The 23820-nt window shown below is 56.8% G+C and overlaps 2 protein-coding genes across 3 annotated transcripts; both read left to right on the top strand.

Moving 5' to 3' along the window:
* The first annotated feature begins 104 nt into the window (after nt 1–104).
* On the top strand, nt 105–4458 carry MSRB1 (methionine sulfoxide reductase B1). Of its 2 annotated transcripts, none has more exons than XM_081298577.1 (4): nt 105–539; nt 1908–2056; nt 2365–2479; nt 3597–4458. In XM_081298577.1, the coding sequence occupies exons 1-4, from the start codon at nt 485–487 to the stop codon at nt 3626–3628; spliced, it is 351 nt and encodes a 116-aa protein (XP_081154703.1). In that variant the 5' UTR covers nt 105–484; the 3' UTR covers nt 3629–4458. The 2 variants fall into 2 exon arrangements, with proteins under 2 accessions (XP_081154703.1, XP_081154704.1); XM_081298578.1 differs by having other exon boundaries at nt 133–863.
* Nucleotides 4459–14320: 9862 nt separating this feature from the next.
* Nucleotides 14321–20239, top strand: HS3ST6 (heparan sulfate-glucosamine 3-sulfotransferase 6). Its single transcript, XM_081297228.1, has 2 exons — nt 14321–14878; nt 19488–20239. Exons 1-2 carry the CDS (start codon nt 14466–14468, stop codon nt 20101–20103), a joined length of 1029 nt encoding a protein of 342 aa, XP_081153354.1. The 5' UTR covers nt 14321–14465; the 3' UTR covers nt 20104–20239.
* Nucleotides 20240–23820: the final 3581 nt, after the last annotated feature.

Consider the following 23820-nt stretch of genomic DNA (forward strand, 5'->3'; position numbering starts at 1 on the left):
GTTTCAGAGAGTTGAGGGCGCGAGAAAGGCCGGAAGGGCCGGTCGGTGGCTCAGGGCTTAGCTCTGGAGACAGGGCGAGGGGATGCGGGTCCGTGTGCATCGCCATCCCACTCTGGAGCCTGGTCGCAGGAGTCTCCAAGATCCCCTTGAATCCCCAAGATCCCGTTGAAGCCGTGTGACTCTGTGGCCTTAGGGACGGGACGGGGCGGGCCTTTGCGCGGCAGAGGCGGGGCTTCTGGGAAGCGGTTGGGAGTGGTCGGTAGGAGACACCGATGGGCGAGGCCTGCTGGAAGACAGGATCCAGCCAGTCTTCGAGAAGGGGCGGGGCATCGGGAGGCGGGCCGGGCGAAATTCTGGTGCCCCTCTGATTGGTCCTTTTTAGGGGCGGGGCTGGGGCAGCTGCAGAGTGAATGGTCCTCCGGAAGGGGAGGCGGGCGCGGGCCGGCTCCCTCCAGTCTGCTTTTTAGGCTGTCCCGGCGGTGCCATGTCGTTCTGCAGCTTCTTCGGGAACGAGGTTTTCCAGAACCACTTTGAGCCAGGTCCAGCCTGTCACCCCTGCCGGGAGGGAGTGGGGTGGAGGGCGTGCATAAGAAGGGGAGTCCCCTCACTCCGAGTGACGGTGGAGTCCGAGTCCGGGAATGGGACGTGTGTGGCAGCTGATGAGAAGCGATCGAAGGCAAAGGGGGTCGAGGAGGAGGAACACCGGAGGTCCTGGGAGTAGGAGGACCCCAGGGGAGAACTGGGAGAAGCCGTGGGTCCAGCTGTGTAGCGGGTGGTGAGGAGGCCGTGGTATACTGGTCTTCTGAACAGCGCGATGGAAAATCTATCTATCCCAAAGGCAGTTCGGGTTCCCTTTTCGGCTGGTGAGTGAGCAGGCACAGAATAAAAATGTGCCCGTCTGTGTCCTCCCCCACCTGCCCATGCCTTCCGGGTTGGGTATCCAGGGGTGCAGTTTTTGGCAGCTGTCCGTGAAATTTGACAAGTGACTAAATGGATGCGGTAGTTTGGGGCATACCCCAACCTCAGTCCTGGCCCCAGTCTGTGAGAGGCCCTGGTAAGTTCTCATCTAGCTGGTTGGACTCCTGATAATGGACTAATTTGGTAAAAACACATCCACAGGAAAGACTAGGGCACAGGCCTCCCTGGTATGGGATCTGTTGAGTGTTAATCCTCTAGGGGACTGGTTTATGACACTGAGCACTATGGGACCAGCTGTGACACAGGACCATGAGGGCAAAGCTGTTCCTTGAGACCCTCTGGCTATGCGACCCCGCTTGTCCTATGCCAAGGGAAACTCCATTCCATAGCATCTTCTAGTTCTTTGCTTCCTGCTTGAGTTCCTGGTAAAGGCTGAATAATTCACAGACTTCAGGGGAGGCTGTCCCCAGATAGGTGGGGAGTGATTCAGTACCCATGGAGTTTCCTGTTTTGAGTTCTTCAAATAATCTGCAAGTCGGTTTTGCAAACTTCTCTGCCCCTGCCCTCTCCACCACAAAGTGATCTTTTGGGGATGGGTTGAAATCTGTCCTCCGGGCCCCTGTCTTTCTGGGTTCCCTGTCTGCTGGAGGCCTGTTCTCTGGGACTATCTTCTTCCTCCCTGGAGAGCAGGCCAGTGGGTGGGTGTCCAGTTCAGGGCTTTGTTGGGTAGTAGGATAGCTGCCTGAAATGGGAGTGGGGCCAGGTGGTCATGTTGACCACTCAGGGCCTCTCTCTGTGGGTTCTGCAGGGTGTGGTGAGGTGAGTGCTCTGTCCCTATCAGATTGACTGGGCTTCTTCCTGGCCACATACCTCACTGGATGTCCACAGTACCAAGCCTCAACTTCCTCATCCGTAAAATGGAAATGTTAAAAGATTCCAAATCATGCGGCCATTGAGATTTCTCTGCCTTTACTTTCTCCACACTCCAGGCATCTATGTGTGTGCCAAGTGTGGCTATGAGCTCTTCTCCAGCCATGCGAAGTACGCACACTCATCCCCATGGCCAGCATTCACTGAGACCATCCACGCTGACAGTGTGGCCAAGCGTGCGGAGCACAATCGACCTCAGGCCTTGAAGGTGGGTGACAGTGACCAGAGTTGGGGGCTTGTTCAGGGAGAGCCCGAGAACCAGTCACATCTTCCTTCCTTGCTTCCCCCACAACTCTTGGAAATTCCAGGCTGACTATTTGAGGCTTCTGGCCTCAGCAAGGGGACTGCCACTCCATACCTGGGGAAAGCCTAGTGTCCTGGTGGAATGCGGGCATCAGGGCAGTTTCCCTACCTAGGTCCCCAGGATGAAGGTCAGCCTTCCACAGTAGGACTGGCTTGCACCAGGGCTGTCTGATGGGCCAGAACTGACATGACTACCTTGTGTGGGCTTCCCAGGTGTCCTGTGGCAGATGTGGCAATGGCCTGGGCCATGAATTCCTGAACGATGGCCCCAAGCCTGGGCAATCCCGATTCTGAATATTTAGCAGCTCGCTGAAGTTCATCCCTAAAGGTAAGCTGACCTTCTGCAGCTGGAGGACAACTACACACACTACAGAGGTCTGGGGCAAGGGAGGACACATCTGTGCTTATTCACTTTCTTTTTTCTTTTCTTCTTTCTTTCTTTCTTTCTTTTTTTTTTAAAGAGAGAGAGAGAGAATTTTTTTTAATATTTATCTTTTAGTTTTTTGGTGGACACAACATCTTTATTTTATTTTTATGTTGTGCTGAGGATCGAACCCAGCACCCCACACATGCCAGGCGAGCACATTATCGCTTGAGCTACATCCCCAGCCCCTGCTTGTTCACTTTCTATGGCAAAGTATCAGGGGCACCAAATCACACTGCCCACAACCTTCCCAGGGTCACCCCAAAAAGTGGCTGCAAATTTTAGCTCCCTCTGTGTGATCCAGAGGGGGCATCTGTGGGAGGGTATGACAAAGGGTTTTCTCTGGAGTCCTGGCCCTTCTTATAGCTATAGTCAGTAGTTGGGGCCAGCAAAGCTGAGGACCTGGGTCATGTGCTGCGTGTCCCTGTGGTCGTGATCTCAGGCTTGCTTCTCAGCCTCTAAGTTTGCCTCCTCCTCTGTTTAGTGCCTGTGATGGCAGAGCCTCCTTCCCAGGGCCGATAAGAACGGCTGCATGGGATGCAGAACCCTCGGGCCTGGTACCTGGTGCAGTTCAGGACACCTGTGCCACTGCTGGTGGTGTTCTTGGCTGTGCACTCTGCCAGCTCGGCTTCCTCTGTCTGCGGCTCACCTGCTCACAGGGAACCTTGTGCCTCAGCAGTCTGTCTGCAGATGCAGCTGCCTGTCTCCTTCCCACACTTTAGTTCTCATCTCAGTGTTCCCTGGCTGTCACCAGGACCCCAGCCATTCCCTTCATCTCTGTTTCATACCCTGTGGAATTGGGCTGTTGTCTTTAGCACATGCCACACCACAAGCACAGTGGGGTAAAACAAGCACCCTCTGAGGGCCTAGTGCATGATTAGCCTGAGTGGTGTTTCTGTCCTTTCATCATCTTTGTCCCCTGTCAAATAGACTCTCAGGGCCCAGGCCTCTGGGCCTTCCAGCTCAGCTGGTGTCTGAGGCACAGTTTCACAGTGGCTTTCTATCCTCTCCTTTCTTTCAGGCAAAGAAAGTGCTGCCTCTGAGGGGCACTAGGCGAGCTGCCACACCTACCCCAGATGTATGTGCGCCATGGGCACACTCTGGCATCCCACCTTGGCATTGGAATCCTGGAAATTCAACAGGGAGGTAGTGGCAGTGACTGAGACACCAGGAAGGCACCCACGGCCTGAGTTCTGGGCTGGACAGCCTTGGGCAAAGCACTTGTCTGCAATAGTCCAGTCTTCTGCCAGAAAGGGCCTTGGGGGTCGGGGCTGAGCTGCTGGCTGTCTTGGCCTCCAGCTCACAGTCTCTGGGCTTATCTTGTCTTTGAATGTCATTGTACCCCCCACCTTCTCTTCTTCTTGACCTTCTGCCCATTCCCTGGCTGTCTGGACCCATGTCTGTGGAGCCCTGGGTCCTCACCTAAGCTGTGCCCCTCTTCCCCAAGCTGTACTGGGAGGAAGAATGCAAACAAGGGCTGCCCTGGCCTGCAGCTCCAGCCCTGGTGACTCTATGATCTACTCTGGTAAAAGCCTTCTAAGCCATCCAGGGTGGTGATGATTTGTGACCCACTAGGAGCGCAGGCTGATGTGACAGACTCTTGACTCTTCATCTCCTGATGAGATGCCTGGACCCTGTTTCCCAATCTGTGGTAGAGCTTGCTTCACTGGTTCTTGGGAAAGGGGCTGCTGTTGCACTGCTTCACCCAGTGTAGCTGGGGCTCTGGGGTCAGTCCTTCCAGTTCAGACCCAAATGCGGTCACCTTACTGTATGAATTCAAAAGCTCTTGCCATCTAAGAGGGCAGATGATTCTTAAGCCCACCTCCTTATCTTCCTGGAGTAATCAGGAAGAAATCAATAAATAAATGACACCTGCCCTGCTGTCTCTTTTTTTTTTCCTTCAGCGCTCTACCACTGAGTTACATCCCCAGCCCACTGCTTTCGGTAACCACATCAAGGATGCAAGCACTTGGATGTCAGGCCTTTGCACAGTTTTTTTTTTTTTTTTTCATTTATTCCACAAATACTTAGTGCTTGGTGCTGGAGATGCAGCTGTGAGCAGGAGAAAACGGGGCCCTGCCCTCAAGGTCTCATGGGAAACCCAGGAGACAGACGGTAATAAGTTAATTGGCAGGTGCTCATGTGGGCAAGAAAAGCAGAGTAATGGGGCTGGGGATGTGGCTCAAGCGGTAGCGCGCTCGCCTGGCATGCGTGCGACCCGGGTTCGATCCTCAGCACCACATACCAACAAAGATGTTGTGTCCGCCAATAACTAAAAAATAAATAAAATTTAAAAAAAGAGCAGAGTAATGGCGCTAGAATGTGTGAAGGGGGCAACTAGGGGACTGCCTGCCCCTTTGCCCAGTGGTCAGGGAGAAGGACTGTGAGGAGGGGGTCATCTCAGCCAGCAGTGGCAGGTGAGAGAATCAAAGAGAGTTGCTTCCTGGGCAGTGAGCACAGCACATACAAAGGCCCTGAAACCTGTCCCAGGCTGAGGTACAAAATGCCCCCATGAGAGAGATGATATGCTCCATAAGAACTACACGGCTTTTCCAACTCATATTGTCAGGCGCCTGGGGTAATATGTGGGAATGGGTCGCTCTTCTCCGGGTCAGGTATTATGCCTAAGTTTCCAGACTGGGAAAGCTCAAGTGCAATGGCAGTCATTGGAACTGAGTAATGCCCCTCTGTCAATCAATCTCTAGGCTGGGGTCCACCACGTGGCCTGCGCAATGGTTTCATTAATGAGGTTCTAGGCATAAAGTTAGCTAGATGAGATCGAAATAAAACACACAGACTCAGTTACCTTATTTATATTGCTAGGTCCGAGACGGCTCCCCTCTCTGGTTCCGTCCTCTAACCGTCCAGCAGGTCAGCAAGGATTACTCAGGGCTAGCAGGAGAGAGAGAGTTTGAACACGCCTGGGAGTAGCCGTTTATTGGGGAACAAGAGATTCAGGGGAGAATTCCATCCAATGAAGGTTGAGGGGGGGCTGCACTCCAAGGTCAGGGTCAGTGATTGGGTCCCCGGAGTCAGTGGTCAGGCACACCCCCACACGGATGGGCTCTCTCATCAGGAAAGGGCCGGGAAAGCTTCGACACAGCCAAAGCGCCTCAGACCCTTAACGGGAGCCACCCAATCATGTGTCAGAAATGGCTTCCCACACTGGGGCCAGTTTATAGATGCAGAACCTCTCAGTTGAAGGGGAGCCTATGTCCCTTTGAGGAAGGACCCCCCCTCCCAAATTTATCCTGTTAATCTTTCTCTCAGCCTTCTCTAAGAGGATCCACAACTTTTTGTCTATGCACTTTGGAAAAGAAAGTATTCAGACCTTTTGAGAACCACTGAATACTGATGCTAATTCTGAACTGATGTGAATTCTAGGAGGCCCCAATGTCACTGCCAGTGTAGGGGCTCAGGAGGTTGGGTTTTCAGTGGAGTGTAAGCTGTGGTCTTTCTCACAGTGGGCCATCTGTGGTTATTTCACTAGTTCTGGAATGTATGATTGGAATAGACATAATCAGTAGAAGGCACATGCCCCCCCCCCCAGGGGAAGGGGCAGAATCAGCAGGTGCACACAGGTAGAAGAGGGAGAAGCCAGCCTACATTACTCACCTTTCCACCTGCTCAGCCCAGCCCGGGGGACCTGTCCTGAAGTCTCCTCCCTGTCCCAGGCCAGGGCTGTTTGCCCTAATGTGGAGTCAGTGTGTCATGCTAAGTAGCCTGTCAGGTCCTCTGGGGATACGTGGCCCCCCTCTCTACTTCACCCCATGTGAGAAATAGTGGCTCTAGGAAGGCTGTGACTGCCTGTTGTGCACAGCCTGAGGGCAGCAGGCATGTTGAAGGAGACTCCCGCAGGGATGAAGGCAGTGGGCTGAGTGGTTGGTAGGAATGCCCAGACCCCAGGGCCAGTGTGGATCTTGGGTTGTGCTCACTTTCCCCAGTACCCTCAGCTCTGCATTCTGGTGCATCATGTCCCTGAGACTGGACTTGGGCCCAAGAGCAGGTGGGTGTCCTCCTATAAGTTGGGTCAGTGAGTCCAGGCTGAGCTCCTAGGACTGTTTCCTTCTGCTCAGACTGGTGGCACACAGGCCTGTCAGCTGGGGATGGAGAGCTGAGGTGGGAGTTGCCTGCACCCCATGTGCCCCATGCTCATTTGCACAGCTATGTTAAGGGGGTTAGGGAGCAGGGAGATTGGACTGGGGAGGCCCAGTGGGGGCCGGCAAGTAAGATCCTTGGAAGGGAGGAGACACAAGAGTGAACCCGAGGACACCAGGACCCAGGACAGGGTTGACCATGGGCAGAGTGTGTCTGTAGAGTGGCTGGGCGAGGGAAGACAGCCTTTCTAGTTCTAGCATCCTGCAGGAATCACCAGTCACTCTTATACTGTCCCCCTCCTCCTCCTAGGTTGCACCACAACCTCTAGTCACCACAGTTCTGAAGAGACAAGAGCACAGGGCCCTCTTCCCCCACCTCTGCCCCTTCCTTGCCAGGCAGAGCCTGGGGGAACAGCCTTAGAGTCAGGGTGGGTGCTCTGCCAGCCACAGCAACTGCAGCTCGCAGGCCTGGGCCAGGTGGGTGAGTAGCCTGGGAGGGACAGTGGGAGCTGACCGGAGGAGGGCCCAGGCCGGCTCAGATGAGTATCAGTAGACATTTGCACAATGAGTGAGTGAAGTAATAGTGCTTAGGACTTTTGGACACCTCAGGTTTTCCTTCCCCGCCAAATGAGTGGGGTGTGGCCTGGGGCTGGTGGAAGGAAGCAGGAACCTCCTAACCATGGAGGGGGAGGGAAGGTAAGAAGAGGAACCCGGAAGTGTTTGCGAAGGTCACCGCCAAACCAGATAGGGCCATCATATCCCCCACTACCATCCAGCACAGGTCTACAGCCTACCGGCAGGGGGCGCGCTCGTTCCGTACGGCCCGTGAACTGGGCCTGGGCGCACAGGCGCTGGAGCTTGATCGGGCTGCAGTTCTCTCCAGCGCCGCTGGGGGCGCCGCGACTGGCTCCGATCACTTGCGGGGATTGCAGCGTCCAGCCCCAGCCAGGGACCCAGCGGCTGAGTGCCCAGAGGCACCCAGTGGTCGCTGCGCAAGTGTCTCGGCCCCTCGTCCACGCCCGCCCAATATGGCAGTGCCAGGGACGCAGGCCGAGACCTGTGCGTCTGAGGCTGGGCATCATCCAGGTGGTCCCACATCAGGCCACCGGGGCTCTATAGCCAGGTATGTCCCACTGTGCCCTTGGGATGATCCCCATGTACTGAAAGGCTACTGTGAACATGTCCACAAGGAGCAAGAAGCCTGGAGGCAGGCTTAGGAGCCCATGCTCTGAAGAGGACCCAGGAGCAGGTGTGCCTGTGTGTGTGTCTGTGCAAGTGCAGGTGGGCACAGGTAGGTGCAGGTGGGCACAATTGGAAAGCCTTGCAGCCAGGCCCCAGTCACCTTCCCCCAGAGTGGAAAGCCCCAACACTGACTTGCACCACATGCCAATGTCAGGGCTAGTGAGCCCATTCTGAAGGTCAAGCCCAGACTGGCCAAGGACAGGACCCTTAGGGAGTGCCCCACTCCATCCTCAATCTCCTGGGGAAGTACCTTCATGCTAACAGTCAGCCAGACAGGCATTGGGCCAATCATGTTCAGCTCTGTGCTTAGGAAGAACCCAGAACCCAGGCCAACCCCCACTACTTCCTGGCCCCTTCAAACTTGACCGTCACCCCCTTCTGAGAGAATGGTAGTACACACATGTGCTACACTGTCTTCTCTCTAACTCAGTGGTCCTACCCTCTCTAACTCTTCCCCAGGCACACAGGGGCTCCATGGGCCCAAGTTCCAGGGTCCCACAAAGAACCCCTGGACTAAGAGATTAGAAAGCCTCTGGACCCTGAGGTGGGGGAGCCCAGGGCCAACAGGCTGAGGCCACAGGGCCCTGGCACCCACTGGCTCTGTTCCTCTCTCCTCCCAGTGTCATCTGCCCCTCTTCTGCAAAGTGCCGCCAAGCCCTTTGAAACCAAGACTCGCAAATATCCTGGTTGGAGATGAAACATCATAAGATCAAAGCCAGGGTTCGAACCATGGACATCTCCCTAGTTTTACAAGGACACAGACACTGGGGGTTGTGAGGGATTATGTGCAGGTAACCCTCAGTACCCTCCCCTTTAGGCTCTTCACTGGTCACTCTTGGGGCCCCCAAGCTACATTAACCAGAGCCCTAGTACCCAGGGCCAGGAAAGGGGGGCTTCCAGCCAGCACCCTAGAGCCCTCACCACGCCTGCCGTTCCCACTGCCTGCCCATCCCCTATATCCCAGATGTGCCGTTCAGGCTGACTCAGGAAGGGGCACCTGGGCCTGGACTGCATAGGTCACTCTGCAAAGTCCAGCAGATGGGTCCCCACTTGACCTTCAGAATGGGCTCACTGGCCCTGACATTGGCATGTGGTGCAAGTCAGTGCTGGGGCTTTCAACCCTGGGGGAAGGTGACTGGGGCCTGGCTGCAGGGCTCTCCACTTGTGCCCACCTGCGCCCACCTATGTCCACCTGCACTTGCACAGACACACACAGGCATACCTGCTCCTGGGTCCTCTTCAGAGCATGGGCTCCTGAGCCTGCCTCCAGGCCTCTTGCTCCTGACATGTTCACAGTCACCTTTCAGTATAGGGGATCATCCCCAGAGCACAGCAGGACAGACCTGGCTATAGAGCCCCAGTGGCCTGATATGGGACCACTTGTTAAGTGCTCTACCGCTGAGCTACAGCCCCAGCCCATCCCCCTCCATAGTGCTGAAGGGCATACATGTCCAGAAGTCTGGCTTGGGGCTATGAACCTGGAGGAGGTGGGGATTGGGGGACAGGGAGAGCCCTGTCTCTATGGGACCCTCCTCTCATCCCCCTTGGGAACAAAGGCTGTTGCCAGCCTCCTCTCCTTAAGGTGGGACTGCCAGCCTGTAAGAAGGATGGCTATGGGCTGGGGCTGTAGCTCAGCGGTAGAGCACTTGCCTAGCATGTGTGAGGCACTAGGTTCCATCCTTAGCACCGCATATAATAAATAAAGTAAAGGCATTGTGTTCTTATACAACTAAAAAAAAAGTTGTTTTTTTTTTTTTTTAGATGGCTACATTGTTATAAATTGAGCTGGGCCAGGCTGGTGGGTATACAGCTATGAATTGTGGGCACCTGTTCCCTGCCCTAGAGATGCAGGGACCAGTAGCAAATGGCCCTCGATCTGTGATGCTTCCTCCAGGAAGACCCAGGGAAATCAGGGAGGATGGCTGGAAGCTGGCTGGAGCCAACCCTCTGAAGGAGTGGGGTCTGGTTCTTTCTGTCAAACCCTACAGCTATGGGTGGACTTCCTGTAGGCATGACCCCTGGCCGTGACTACTGAGATGGGGACCCCTCACTTCTCTCTACTCCTGCCCAAAGGACTTTTTTCCATATCTCCATCTGACACTGGGAATCATGACACTGGCATGACCCTTCTCTGTCACAGTGTCCTTGAGTCAGCAGGATCAAGACGCCAGGTTCTGGCAAGTAAGGCCAGGGAAGCCCTTCCCTTCTGGTCTGGTGCCTAAGAGAGACAGATGTGAAGTACTTAGGTCCCCTAGGGTGGGAGCAGCTCTGGGTGTTCTTTCTAGTGCTGTGGTCACTGTCACATGTCCTCAGCCCTCCGCATCCTTATCGCTAGGAGCTGGGCTCTCAGGGGTGGTGAGATCACCTGTTGAAAGGGGCAAAGAAGGCTCCTAAAGCCCTTGCTGTTAACAGTGCCCTGTCCCTGTCGGTTCCTGTCTGCCTTACCTGGCTTAGGCCACTAGGGTGAACCCAGAACAGTGAATCGAGAACACGGGGCTTTGGGATGGGTGGGATGGGGGATCATCCTGTCTTAGGGGCCTCTTCCCAGAAGGGAACCACATCCTCTATGTGCTCGGGCAATCCACCATCCAAAGTGGAAAAACCCCACACAAATCAAGGACAGCTGGGCCCACCCTCTGGCCACAGCCCCTTCCCTCCTTTCCCCTCACAGGCTCTGGTTGCGCAGGCAGCAGGAGTGGGTCTGGGGGGTGAAGGGTGTGGTTCTAGGGGAGGGAGTTCCTGGCGCTCCTGACTGTGTGCCCCCCCACGGCCCCCCACAGAGGGAGGCACAGTGACATTAATCCCATGCGGGAGTGGGGCAGATGCTTACATGTCTGGCCTGCTGATGTGGGGCCCCAGGCTGGGGTGTCCACCCTGGGGAGGGATAGACTGGGAAAGAGAAAGGTGTGGGAAAGGGACACAACCAGATTCAGACCAACAGATAGCCTCAAACATTCAATGGGTCTCTCAACAAGTGCTCATGATCCTGCCAGGGTCAGGTGTGGAGCCTCCAAAGGAGTCACCACCGAACCAATTGCTGCCCTTGTCGAGCTCATGGGTAGCTGGAGACACAAGAGGAGCAAAATCACCCATAAGAAATAAGTGGTCTGAAGGTGGCACAGGTACAGCTGGGCAGCTGGTGCCCACGGTCTGCAAGGCCGGTGGGGCCTCCCTCCAGCATGACTTTGCTCCCCAGGGCCCCTTCCTCCACTTCCCCCGACTTTCCATTTGGCTCTGACCCATGTCATCTCCCCCAGGGAAGGTGTTTGCTGGCTACAGCCTGAGCAGCTTGTCCCCTCGCCTTCCAAGTCCTCTCCTCCCAGCCACCACACCAGGCCTGACTACCTGCATGCTGTCCCTCCAGTGTCAGAGGGCCAGGGTATGGAGGGCGGACAGATCCACCATTTGCCTGGCCATTCTACCTTGACAGGGGGTCCATGAGTTTGGGCCATGAGGGACCCTTAAAGATCTCCCCCCAGGGAGATCAGCTGGGCAGAAGGAACTTGTTGATGAGCATTTCTGGGTAGAGGAGATACAGCCAGAGAGCAGGAGGTAAGCGATCCTCCCAGGGCCTTGTGCCTTAGAGAGGGGGACCCACCATCCCTAGGTCACACAGAAGTGAGCCAGCAGGGAGCAGGAGCTGGGCCTTGAGAGCAATGCAGGGAAGGAACAGAATGGAGAACCTGCTGAGAAGTCCTGGGGGAAGGGAGAGAGGGAGCCCTGTCTGAGGAACCCTGGGAGGAAGTTCCTGAAATTACCAATTTCACCTTCAAAGGAACTCTTCCTAAAGGGTTCAGCATAGGGTTCCCATAAGACCCAGGAATTCTACTCCTAGGCATATATACCCATGAGGAATGGGACCATGTCACACACAGCCTAGTCCATGACTATTTATACTAGCATTGTTCATTATAACCCCAAAGCAGAAACAACCCAAATGTCCTTTGACTTCTGAGCAGATTAACAAAATTTCATCCGTCTATACCAAGGAATAATATTTAGCCACAAAAAAGGAACAAAGCCCTGACCCTGCTACAACATGGATAAGCCTGCAAAACATTTATGCCCAGTGACAGAAGACAGGCATGGAAGAACAGATTTGGCAAAGAATGGGCAAATCATAGAGGCAGAAAGCACCTGGGTGGTTGCCAGGGGGTTTTGAGGAGGGGAAAATAGGGAGTGACTGCCAGAGGGTATGGGATTTCTTTGGGAGGTAATGAAAATGTTCTGAATGGACTGTGGTGGTGATTGCACAGCACTGAATGTACTGGAAGCCCTTGACTTCCATGCTTTAGGAGGCTGAATCCTCTGGCATGTGGATCACACCTCGATAAAGCTGTTACTAAAAACACTCTGCACTCAGTAAAGGCTCCATTCTACAAAGAAGGACCTGGAGGCTCAGGCTCCTGGGGCCACGCGGCTAGAGCAAGGCGGGCCGAGGCCAATGTCAGGTGGACTCTAGGCCTCTAAGGGAGGCTTGAGGCTCCCTCTCCTTCCTTTGCCTGCTCTCTCCTCTTCACCTGGTCACCATCTCCAGAAACCCTTCCCTGACCTCTCCCCATCTACCTGCCTATGGACTGCACTATTGAGTCCATGGGATGTGGGCTCTGGGTTGGTGCTGGGGATAGCTTGAACAAACGTGCCAGGGATGCCATCCTGGGCATCCCCAGATTTGTACCCACTCCTCACCAGAAAGCCAAGCAGGAGTGGGGAAAGAGAGGTCCGTTTCCAACCTCCTGGTGCCTGGACCTCCACCTCCTGGCTTCTGACCAAATGCCTCCTGGACGTCTCCGTCCTCAGCAGGTGAGGGGATTGAGGAAAAGCTATCCTGGCAGGGGGAGGGACAGAATCAAAGGCAGGAGTGGGGAAGGCTACCCAGTGCTGGGAAGGGAGATACGGGGTCACCAGAGAATAAATGTGGGAATCAAGTCCTGCGTGGTAACTGCTCAGATTAGGTGGGTGCTGCAGGGTGTGGTGCGGCCCTCTCAAGAGGGCTCTGAGGAGAACCAGTCAGTCTGGAACACATCCCGTTTTAAGCTAGACCAGAAGAAGAACTTCCTAGGATCATGCATGTGTTAACATGCTCCCCAGACAGGGCTGTGCCAACAACCCGCCCATGGAGCTGCTGGCCGAGGCTTGCCCTAACAAGCAAGTGCAGCCCTGGCATCTGGAACCTGAGTCGGGGGCCCAATCAGTGGTCTTCAGCCCATTGTTCCAGTGTGGTCCCCTTTACCAGGGCTGCCCTGGACATGTGTGTGGGTCATGGAGGCCTCTACCTCTCAGAGGCTACCTGGGCTACTAGGACCTATTCAGATGCTCATCAATGAGCAGAACCCAGGACAAGGGCCTTTCCAAAAGGACTGGAGAGAGCCTGGGCATCTGGGTGGTGGGGTGGAGATGGGGGCTAGCGCCCACCCTATGGCCAGGAAGGTTGGAGCAGAGGCAGGAGGAGGACCTAGGCCCAATTCCATTGCTACCCTGGGTGAGTTGCTCACCCTCTCTGAGCCTTGATCCTGTCCCCCACCTTCCTTGCATGCTGAGCCTGAGCTTGGTGAAGGTGGTGGTTGTGAAGCTCTGCAGCGTCTGGGCCAGCAGTTCTCATAGCTCTGAGAGCTCCCTGGATCACTCCACCCTCAGAGGGAGCTCCTTGGACAGGATTGGGCTTCCCCTTTACCCCTGTTGCAGGTCTTCTCAAATTCTTCATGCCTCCAGAGGGACCCAATCTGCCAGCTCTCCAGATGTGTTACTGACATCTGGGGACCACCAGGTGGATGAGGCTGGGCAGACAGACCTTGTGACTGGGTAGAAGAGACTGAGTCAGCTCACTAGGCTGCTGGAAAGAGCACATGACTTCTCTGAGCCTGTCTCCCCAACTCGACTTGTCTAGCCCTCTCAGGAAGGCAGGGTTCCAGCCCTGCTGGATGGCTAGGCCCACTGCCAGTTGCAAGTTCGAGGCGCATCGCAGGCTACTTGACCTCTTGGAAACCCCTCCGCGCACTAGACTGCCTGGCTGGCTTGTTTTCCTTCTGCAGGTGGGCTCCCAGGCTATCCACGCACTTCTTTGGTCCACATGGCCCAGTGATGAGGCTCCAGCTCCCGGAGCCCAGAGGTTAACTCATATACTTGCTGCCCCTGCCCGGGAGGGGCCAGGATGGGCCTTCTAAGAATGAGTCCTGAGCAGCTGAGAAGCCCTGTCACTACCTTGCGTCCCTCCCCTGCACCGCATCCTCCCCACCCCCAGTGCAGGAGTGAAGACACGAGCCAAGCTTGCTAGAGCCAGGATCTCCAAGCAGGCGCGTCGGGGTCGCCCCGGTGGCCACCGATCGCACCGGGAGTCCACCGGTGTCTGTGTGTCCCAGGCACAGCCCGGGCCGGGGGTAAGGGGAGGGGCGTCCCGGCCCCGCCCCAGGTCCCGCCCTGTGCCCGCGCCCCGGCTGTCCCGCGTCTGGACTCGGAGCAGAAGCCGGGCGCTCGCGGGCTGAGCGCTGCGCGGGCCGGGATGTGCGCCTGCCTGCGGCCCCGGCTCCCGGGCCTGGGTGTGGCGTGGCCTTATGGCAGGTAGCGGCGGCCTGGGCGGCGGGTCCGGGGACGGCAAGGGCACCGGGTCCGGGCAGGGGCCCCCACTGAGGGCGCCCCGCGCGCTGCTGGCGCTGGTGGCTCTGGTGCTCGGCGCCTACTGCCTCTGCGCCCTCCTCGGCCACTGCCCGCCAGCCGCCCGTGCCCCGGCCCTGGCCCCGGCGCGCATAGAGTTGACCAGTCCTGCCCGTCGCCCTGGAGCGCCAGGTCTGCCAGTGGCCAGCGGTTCGGGTCTCCGGCGCTTTCCGCAGGCGCTCATCGTGGGCGTGAAGAAGGGTGGCACGCGCGCACTGCTCGAGTTTCTGCGGCTGCACCCCGACGTCCGAGCTCTGGGCTCGGAGCCCCACTTCTTCGACAGGTGCTATGATCGCGGACTCGCTTGGTATCGGTGAGCTTCCTACCCATCTGCTTGTCAGCTTCTATGGGCGCCCCAGCTGGTGCCGTACAGGGAACGCAACAGGAGGAGTCCTGGGACATTGGGACTGAGACCAGCCTGTTGGGGGCTCCAGCTTGACCCCATGGATGTAGCTCCCAGAGAAAAGGTGGTACCTGGTCACGGGTCCCAGGAACTTAGAAAACTCTGGGAAAGCCCTGTTGGAGTCTGTGGAGGGGCTCCAATGATTGTGGTGGGGATGGGTGGGTGGGTGTATGATCCCACTCAGGAAGCAATTTCCAGGCAGTGGGATCTTAGAGTCCAGTGGCACCCTGTGCCCCAATCATTACTCTGGGTATGCATGGCCAATCATCTCCTGGCCAGTTACCTTAGAAAGGGCCTTCAAGTTCCCTCTGGCCTCCTAAAAAGTGCTCTCACCCTAGGGGGCTTTTTTGGTCTTTGGTCTGGAGAAAGTTAGGTCTGGGTGTAGGAAGGAGAGTGCTGCCCTCCAGTACCTGTCCAGGTGGGGGATTGGGACCCAGTCTCCTGCACAGGGCTCTGTAGCTGCCCTGCACCCCAATTGGGGTGCGGCAGTGGAATGTGGGGTGCTCCCTGCCTCAGCTGAAGCAGGCTGCTGAGCTTGGCACTGGAGGCTAGAGCTAGGCCCTGCCCTCTGCCTCCTGCAGCTGTGTCTGTGTCCAGAAGTCTCCCTGTCCTTTCCTGTGGGATAATGAAGATTCACAGAGGGCTCTCGCCTCTTCCCCAAGCGCAGGCCCAGTCTAGGTCACCTGGAGAATTAGTGGGGGATGGCAGCACCCAGTCTGGACCCACATATGCACACCAGTTTCTCTGTTCCTAGATCCTCCCCTCCAGCATGCATTTTCTGTTTGCCTTTTGCACTGAGATGACTGGTAGGTGGGGCGGGGTGGTGGTGGTGGTGGAGAACAGGGGAGCTGGCTCCTGACCTCTGAAGGGTAGTGCTGGCCTGGTGCTAGGGAAGTTGGGCATGGTGAGGGAAGGTATTCCATCTCTGGGCATCCTCCCAGGTCAGGCTCCAGGGAAAGACCACTGGCCCATTCCTGGTGCAGGGAGGGGAGGAAGAGCAGAAAGGAGAGAGGGGCCAGAGGTCAAGGGAGCATCTTTTAATGACACACAGACTTCATGTCCGCCACTGGCCCCATGAGCTTTGACAGGAGTTGAGGGGATCTGTGAGGTGAAGAGGAACTGAGGAGAAGCCAGGAGGGTGAGATGGGTAGGTGCTGAGAGGTTCTCAAGGTGCCAGGATCCCAAGGCCCACCCAGGTGTGCCCTGGCACTAGCTCTGCTTGGAGGGAAAGTTCTGGGGAGGGCGAGGGGTCTGAGAGGCAGCAGGGACCAGCCCCAGGGTGGGGGTCATACCCTCAGCCCTAGGGGGAATCTTAGGGAGACTGACATGTCCAGGAGAGAAGTGGGGGGCATTCAGGACAGTGTGACCCTGCTGAGAAGAGACTTTTTACTTCCTCGTTTTAAAAACCCACCTCCATTGAGGGTTGTGGAGGGGTCAGGTCCTGTGGCCACAGTCCCATTAATCCAGGACTGTCCCTTGGGGTTGGCCAGCACTGACCCCTCTGATTCAGAGCAAGCCACGTGTGAGCTTCTGGACGGTGTGTCCCAGTGTCTCAGGCATGGCCGTATGCTGAGGTGTGCAAATATGGCGCCGTTCTGCTCATGAGTGCCACAGCCTCTGTGCTGGTCTGTTCTTTGGACCATCATGAAGAGGCCCCCAAGCTCTGAAAATGCCCACTCTTGCCCCAGTGTTCCCAGACACAGGCCTGGGTGGAGCCCCCCAGTTCCCCCAGGGCCCTGTTCCAGGTGCAGGTTGGGGGAGGTAGGAGAAGCAGTTCCCTCAGCTGAATTTCTGGAACACTGCTCCACTGAGAACTGATCCACACTTACCCCCAACAGTGACCCTGGCCATTCCCTGGCCTTGGTAAATGGGTCCTGGGTTGCCCATGGTCACACTGTTTTCCCTTCCTGGATCTCCATTTGCTCATCTTTTGAATACTTGAGCACCATGGCCCCAGAGAGTCCCAAACTCAAACAGGATCTGCTTCCTGTTCACTCATCATTGAGCACCCACTGTTTGGCAGGTGCTGGAATCACACAGATACCCCAGGAACTCCATCTGGGGGCAGGTAGGAGCCAGAGGGATTCCAGGGAGAACCTCGTTAGTTCTCGGAATGCAAAAGCAGTGAATGCAGAGGGGGTATGTGTTTGTAGGGAGGAAGGGGCTTCTATGGGGCCAGTCCTCCCCATCCTGTGGCTGAGGACAAACCCCCCAGTACTTTCTGGCATCAGGTTAAGAACAATAACTGGTTTCCACTGGGTCCCAGACTCTGCTAGATCTCCCAGGCGAGGTATGGGACACAAAGGTGGGGGTGCTGAGAAGGGAGGAGGGAGAGTGGCCCAGGGCTGGGTGGAAGCCACAGGGAAATGCAGACCAGATGAGGTGGGCTCGGCGGGGAGGGAGGGTCCTCTGAACCGCCTGTCAGAAGTTTGCCATGGACAGTCAGAATTCTGCTCTGCACATCCTCCCCCACCCCGCAAAGTGCTCATCCCCCACCCCAACATGAGGCCCAGGGAGGCCTCAGAAATCATTGATCCCAAAGATCTCCCATCTCAGAGCTGACTTGTGGTGGGATGAGTCTAGGAAGTACTTGTCCCCAGTCCTCCTGCTCCCTTCCTTGACAGGGGGTCTGGGAGTTACTGCCCCCTTGGAAGTTCTGCTTCTCCAACTGCCTGGAAGAGAAAGCATGGAGGGAGAGCAGTCTTCCAGGCCTCCGCAGGAGAAGGGTCAGAGATGTTCAGAACCAGGTGTCTAGTCTGGGAAGGAAAAGGGCTGGGCCCCTGAAGTCACTTGATGTGGGGAATGGGGTGTGGTCAGGGCACATCAAAGATGGGAGGGGATGAGCTAGGGATGGGGCTCCAGACGGTGACTTCTGGTGAGGCCATGTGTCCTCCCTTCCCGGCAGTGAGCTGAGTGAGGGGACACTCCCCTTCTTATGACTCCCCCTGGGGCGAGGGGGCAGACTGCAGCCAGGGTCTCTTGGAGCTCTCCCTGGGGAAGTTGGTGCTGTCTCCAAAAGGATCCCCAGACATACAGGGAAGGTGGTGGGAGTCAGGGGCTCTGGGAGGAGAGGACATGCAGACCCCACTTCCCAGGTGGGCCTCAAGGAGGGCTGAGGGTCAGCATCCATCTTCAGCATGTCCTGCTTCCTCTCTGAGCCTCAGTTGCTGCCTATCAAATGGAACTGGGGTAGAGTGAGAATGGTTTTTGCTCACAAGCCCTGGTGACTTCTATTGGCTAGCTGAACCCTGGACCTTGTTTTGAGGGATGGGGTGGCTCCCCCACCATACTGCCCACCCAACTGTGTTTTGGCTATGGTTGGTGCTGGGGAGCCTGGCATCCTGGGTCTCCCTCTTGCCTGTTTGGCATATGTTCGTACCTCCTGTCCCACCACAGGCAACTGCATTGTGGGGCTCTGTGCACCTGTGTCGGCCTGACAGTGTCCCTAGGGGTCTGAACAGGGAGAGAGGACACAGGTCTGTGGATCAGTTAGGCTGGCTGAGACTGGACTTGGCCCTGTGTGTCCCCCTCCTGGCTGGACCAGTCCTTGGGACTCTTGGTGGGAGCAGGGCTGGGCAGAGCTGGGCAGAGGTGTCTCCTCCCTGGCACAGGCTCTTTGTTGACCTAGTTCCCAGCCCGCCCTTGGAGCTGTTTGCTGAGCTGACCTGCCCTGCCCTGCCCAACCTCACCTGCACTACCTGGCTTGCAGGCACTGCCTCAGGACACCACTTGGGGTGCCTGGGCCTGCCCAGCCTGGGGGCTTAGGATGGGCTCCCCAGGTTTGGGAAAGTCTGGGGGCCATGGTCAGCTGACTCCCTCTGAATCTTGGAGTCTCAGAAGTGCTGAGTCCTTGGCCTGGCACTCTGGGACACCTGCAAGGTCTGGAAAGCCCCGGGGTTGGGGGTCACTGCCATGTCACTAATTTCTCAAATGTTCGGTTTCTGCTGGTGGCTCTTTGGCATTCTGAGTTGGGCCCAGGTGGGTGAATGAAGGCCGGGGGAGGGTATAATTAAACTACAGGGCATGGGGGAGAGGCCCCCTGCCAGCGACTCTTGTCAATAACAATAATTGATGACCTAATTCAGGGACGCTGTCAGCCATCAAATGAAAGGGTGACCTCAAGTGATTGGAGCACAGAGGCCTGCAGGCGACAAGGCCAGGCTCGCCAGCTCAGGGGCACTTGGTCTGGGGTGAGAGCAATGTCAAGGTGGGGGCCAGCAGCTCTGATGGGCGGGGTTGCCAGGCCTCGGAGGAGCAGACACTTGGGCTGAGGGGTCCTAGAGCTTGCCCAGGATGGCCAATGGCTGATGAGGAGTTCTTTGGCCACACTCTCCCCAGTGACCATCATCCTATTTTCCCTGGGCCCCCTCAGTGCACCTCCCGTCCAGCTCTTCAGGAACTGGGTCTGAGTGGGAGGGAGGGTGAGCTTCAGGTCTAACCTGGGGACAAGGCTTCACAGCCGAAGCACTCACCCATGCCCAGCACCCACTCAGGCCACCCCTCTTCCCATTGTCCCCAGGAGCCTGATGCCACGCACCTTAGATGGCCAGATCACCATGGAGAAGACCCCCAGCTACTTTGTGACACGGGAGGCCCCCCGCCGCATCCACAGCATGTCCCCAGACACGAAGCTGATCGTGGTGGTGCGGAACCCAGTGACCAGGGCCATCTCTGACTACGCCCAGACACTCTCCAAGACCCCCGGCCTGCCCAGCTTCCGTGCCTTGGCTTTCCGCCATGGCCTCGGCCCCGTGGACACGGCCTGGAGCGCCATTCGCATTGGCCTCTATGCACAGCACTTGGAGAACTGGCTGCGCTACTTCCCTTTGTCCCATTTTCTTTTTGTCAGTGGTGAGCGCCTGGTCAGCGATCCAGCAGGAGAGGTCGGGCGCGTGCAGGACTTCCTGGGCCTCAAACGGGTTGTCACGGACAAGCATTTCTACTTCAATGCCACTAAGGGCTTCCCCTGCCTCAAGAAGGCCCAGGGTAGCAGCCGCCCCCGCTGCCTGGGCAAGTCCAAGGGCAGGCCCCACCCCCGTGTGCCTCAGGCTGTGGTCCAGCGCCTGCAGGACTTCTACCGGCCCTTCAACCGCAAGTTCTACCAGATGACCAGCCAGGACTTTGGCTGGGACTGAGCAAGACCCAGGCAGATGTGTCCTGGACACTCAGTAACTGTATTTATGTTTGCCCATCTGGTCAGATGCCTCCACATGCTAGGTTGAGAGTATTTAAGGAATAAAGTCTGGATGGGTATCTTCCACTTGGCCTTGAGATGGGAAGTGCTCACACAGCTAACTACAGGCACTGACTGCTCAGGTGTCATCCCAAACCTGCTCCCTAAGAGTTCTTGAAGGTGGCACGCACTTGGTCACATGTCACAGATGAGTACATGAGGCTCAGAGAGGGTTAAGGCTTGCCTAGTGATGCACAGCTTAACCCTGGTGGCTCTGGAGGCTCTAGTCGGCCTCTCTTCTCAATCTTGGGAGGATGAGCAGGGTTGTCTCCATGTCTCCATGAGCAGGGCTTCCCCTCAGTGGTGGACAGGATTGATGTGGGGTCTGGCCAACTGTGTGTGCTGCACCCACAACCCCAGCTGATCCTGCACCCAGTGCCTGGGGCTGCTCCCTCTTGGCAGCCTCCTGGAACTGCCAGGTGGTGAGTGGAGATGGCTTCCAGCCAAGCCCACAAGACCCCACCCACTCCCCCAGGCCCTCACTGCCCCAGCCAGATCGGCTGCTTTTATCCTGTGCCCTTCCCCCAGGACAGGACAGGAATCAGTGCCCATCTGCAGCCCAGCTGCCCACTCCTAACCAGGGAGGCTGGGATGCTTGTCCACCCCTCTCCAGGGAATATGAGGCCCCCTCGGTAATGACTCTCACTTGCTCCCAGCCGTTTACTCGCTGCCAGGTGCCTACCAGCTGCCCTGATAATGACCTTGAGGCTGCTTGGGCCCAGGCCCAGCATGCCTGTGCTGTCCCAGACCTGTCACGGGGCCTGGCTGTGTTCCTGGCTGTGTTCAAGGCTGCTCCTTGGATCTCATGGCCTGTCCTTGGCCCTGATGTGGCCTTTCTACTTCTCAGTTACTTGGGCTTCTGTGTCCTGGGTCCCAGGGATGCAAGCAGTGAGGGATGGTTTGAGGGGCAGTCTGTCAGCCTCTGTCCCTCTCTGACGGACTGGCAAAACTCACCGTGAGCTAGTGGCTCCACCAGTCACCACAGTCACCTCTGTCTTTGTCACATGATCCCATCATGTTGTGGACACAGGGTCAGTTCATATTGATGTTCCAAGAGGCTCAGTGGGACGGGGAGGTAGATGGGGACATCTGTCTCTCTCCAGCTATTAGAGACCCCTGTGCTGGATTTCTGTTCTCGCAACTAAAAGGCTCAGGGATTACTCCAGTTAAACTGGGCTAACTGGGCTGCAAGAAATAACCACACAAGAGACACAATACCTTTTTCTTTGGGGTCACTATGACGGCTCCTCTGACCTTAAGGGTCCGCAGAAAGAGAGAGAGCGAGAGTACGGACTGACCCCTTTTATTGAGGAGAAGCTATTTAAATGAGGCAAGGGGTCAGGTTTCAGGGGGCTGAGTCTATCTTCATGAAGTTCACTGTCAGCAGGTTGACTGACACCTGGGTAGGCCACACCCAAGGGCACAGTAAGAGAAGGGGACACACACAAGGCACTTCCATGGAAGATTCTATCCTAAACAGGGCAAGGGGTTATATTACAAAGGAACAGGTGAGCATAGCTTCACCCAAGGGGGTGTAGCAAGACACACCCATGCACGAGACACCGACCCTCGCACCCAAGAAGGGTGGGGAAAGCTCTGCTACATTTCCGCGACTGAGTGCCTCAGCACCCAGCTGGGGAGTGTGACTTAGTCACGTGTAAGGTTGGCCTCCCACACCCCTGCTCCTATTACTCTGTGGGCTCAGTGGAGCTGGGCTGAGGGGCTGGAACTGTCTCCAGGCCCCTCCACCCCCGGCAGGGTTGGGGGTGGTTACAGGCTCCCCTCCTGGCACTGGCTGGGCTAGTGCAGTTCCAGCGTGGTGGGCAGATGTGGGCCCAGATGTGAATGAGATGAACCCATAGCTTTCCCCAGACTCGAGACTGATGTGGTGAGGGAAAGGGCTGGACAGTTACAGGGGCCAGGTAAGGAAGGGACAGAACCCTAGCAGGAAAGGCCCTGCTAGGCAGTGAGTGCTCAGCGTGGTGTCTATGTCCCCTCCTCTCCCTGAACATGCTAAGCTTGCTATGTCTGGAAGCCCTGGGCCCACACCATCTCCCCCCTCCTTTGTTCTCCTACAGGGAGCTCTCTGAATGGCAACTAGAGGGATGTCCTCAGAGGAAGGCAGATTCCATTATTTTAAAATGCTCCAATCCCAGCCCTACCCCCACTGCTTCTAGGATGAAGACCAGATGCCTGCCTGCAGCTGTGAGGGCCCTCGAGGCCTCTCCCCACATCTGCCTGCTCCCCTCAGCCCTACTTTCCTGCTTGCTAGCCCTGGCCAGTTCCTCACACCTGCTATGCTCTTTCCAACCTCACAGACCTGGCACATGCTGTTCCCTCTGCCTGAAATGCCTGTCCCCACAGAGAGTGTGAATGGAGGTAGAGGTGGCCGTGCTTCTGCTGAGCTTATCCAGGTGACCCACTTTCCCCATCTAGGGCACAGAGTTGTGGGGAGCACTAGTTTACCTGGCTTTGAGGCCTGGGCCCAGGGCTCAAGGGACAGATTCTGGAAACAGAGAAGAGAGAGGGTGGGTTGGGATGTCCCTCTTGTCCCCCCCGCTGGGAACTCAGCCTGTGGGCCTATGCCCAGTGCAAGGTGCCCAGCTGAGCTCCAGAACACACTGTGTGCAGATGTGGTGGGTCCTACAGGCTGCGTGGGGGTGGTAGGGCTCCTTGGGGGAGTCATCGGCCTTTAATTAAAGTCCTTAAATTGTTTCCCCAGCTGCTCCATGGTTTCCATGTTGGAACGTTCCAGAACGGGTGAGAAGTGCTGATTCAATTACCTTCTTCCTGTCCTGACCAGGAGAGGGGCCTGGGATGGGAATGGGCAGGGATGGAGGTCCTCACAGCCTTGGGGTTAAGGAAGGGGCTAGGAGAAGCCTGGGGAGGGGGCCTCTCTTAGCCCCAGCCTCCTGGTCACATGTGGTCCAGGGTGGGTCCTAGGAAGAGTGGGTGGGGGGCTGAGTGAAGGTGGTGTTCTCGCTCTGGGCCTTGAACATAGCAGACGCTGAACCTGAGCAGGCTCTGGCCTTGGAAACAGGGAGGAACAGGATCGTACTCTCCACTGGGAGGCTGCATTGGTAACCGGGAAGCCCCCTCTAGAAGAGGAGACCCAGAAAGTGCCCGTAGCTTTCCCGTCCTCCTCCTTCCTGTTGGCACCCCTGCAATGGTCCTCACCATGCTGTCCATCCCAAGGGACATACTGCCTGCCTTGGTGTGCCTGACCTCAGGGACAGGTCAAGGCAGAACCTGGGATCAGAGCATGGCTGGGGCTGGGCCTGCCGACCCCTGTTCCTCCAGAAAGAGCTGCCTGAGGCCACTGGTTCTGGGTGACCCCTCTGATGAGGGCTGAGCTGGCCTACTGTGGTTAGAGCCGATGGGACTAAGGGGTGAGTGTGAGGCAGCCTCGGGCTTGTTCCCCACTGGACTCCTTGGGACTGTGAAGGGCAGGTCTGGGGAGATAGAGGGAAGCTGGGCCCCTGGGGTGCAGCTTGGACTGGGAGAGTCTGCTTTGGGCAGCACCTGTGGGTTCCTTTGCCCCAGAATCAGGGGTACTTTGGGAAAGGCCTGATCCTCCTGGTCCTTGTGGCTGGTTTCCACATGGGCCAAGTCCACATTC

This window comes from Spermophilus citellus (genome assembly GCF_964194105.1).
Source record: "Spermophilus citellus genome assembly, chromosome: 6".
Lineage (NCBI taxonomy): Eukaryota > Metazoa > Chordata > Mammalia > Rodentia > Sciuridae > Spermophilus > Spermophilus citellus.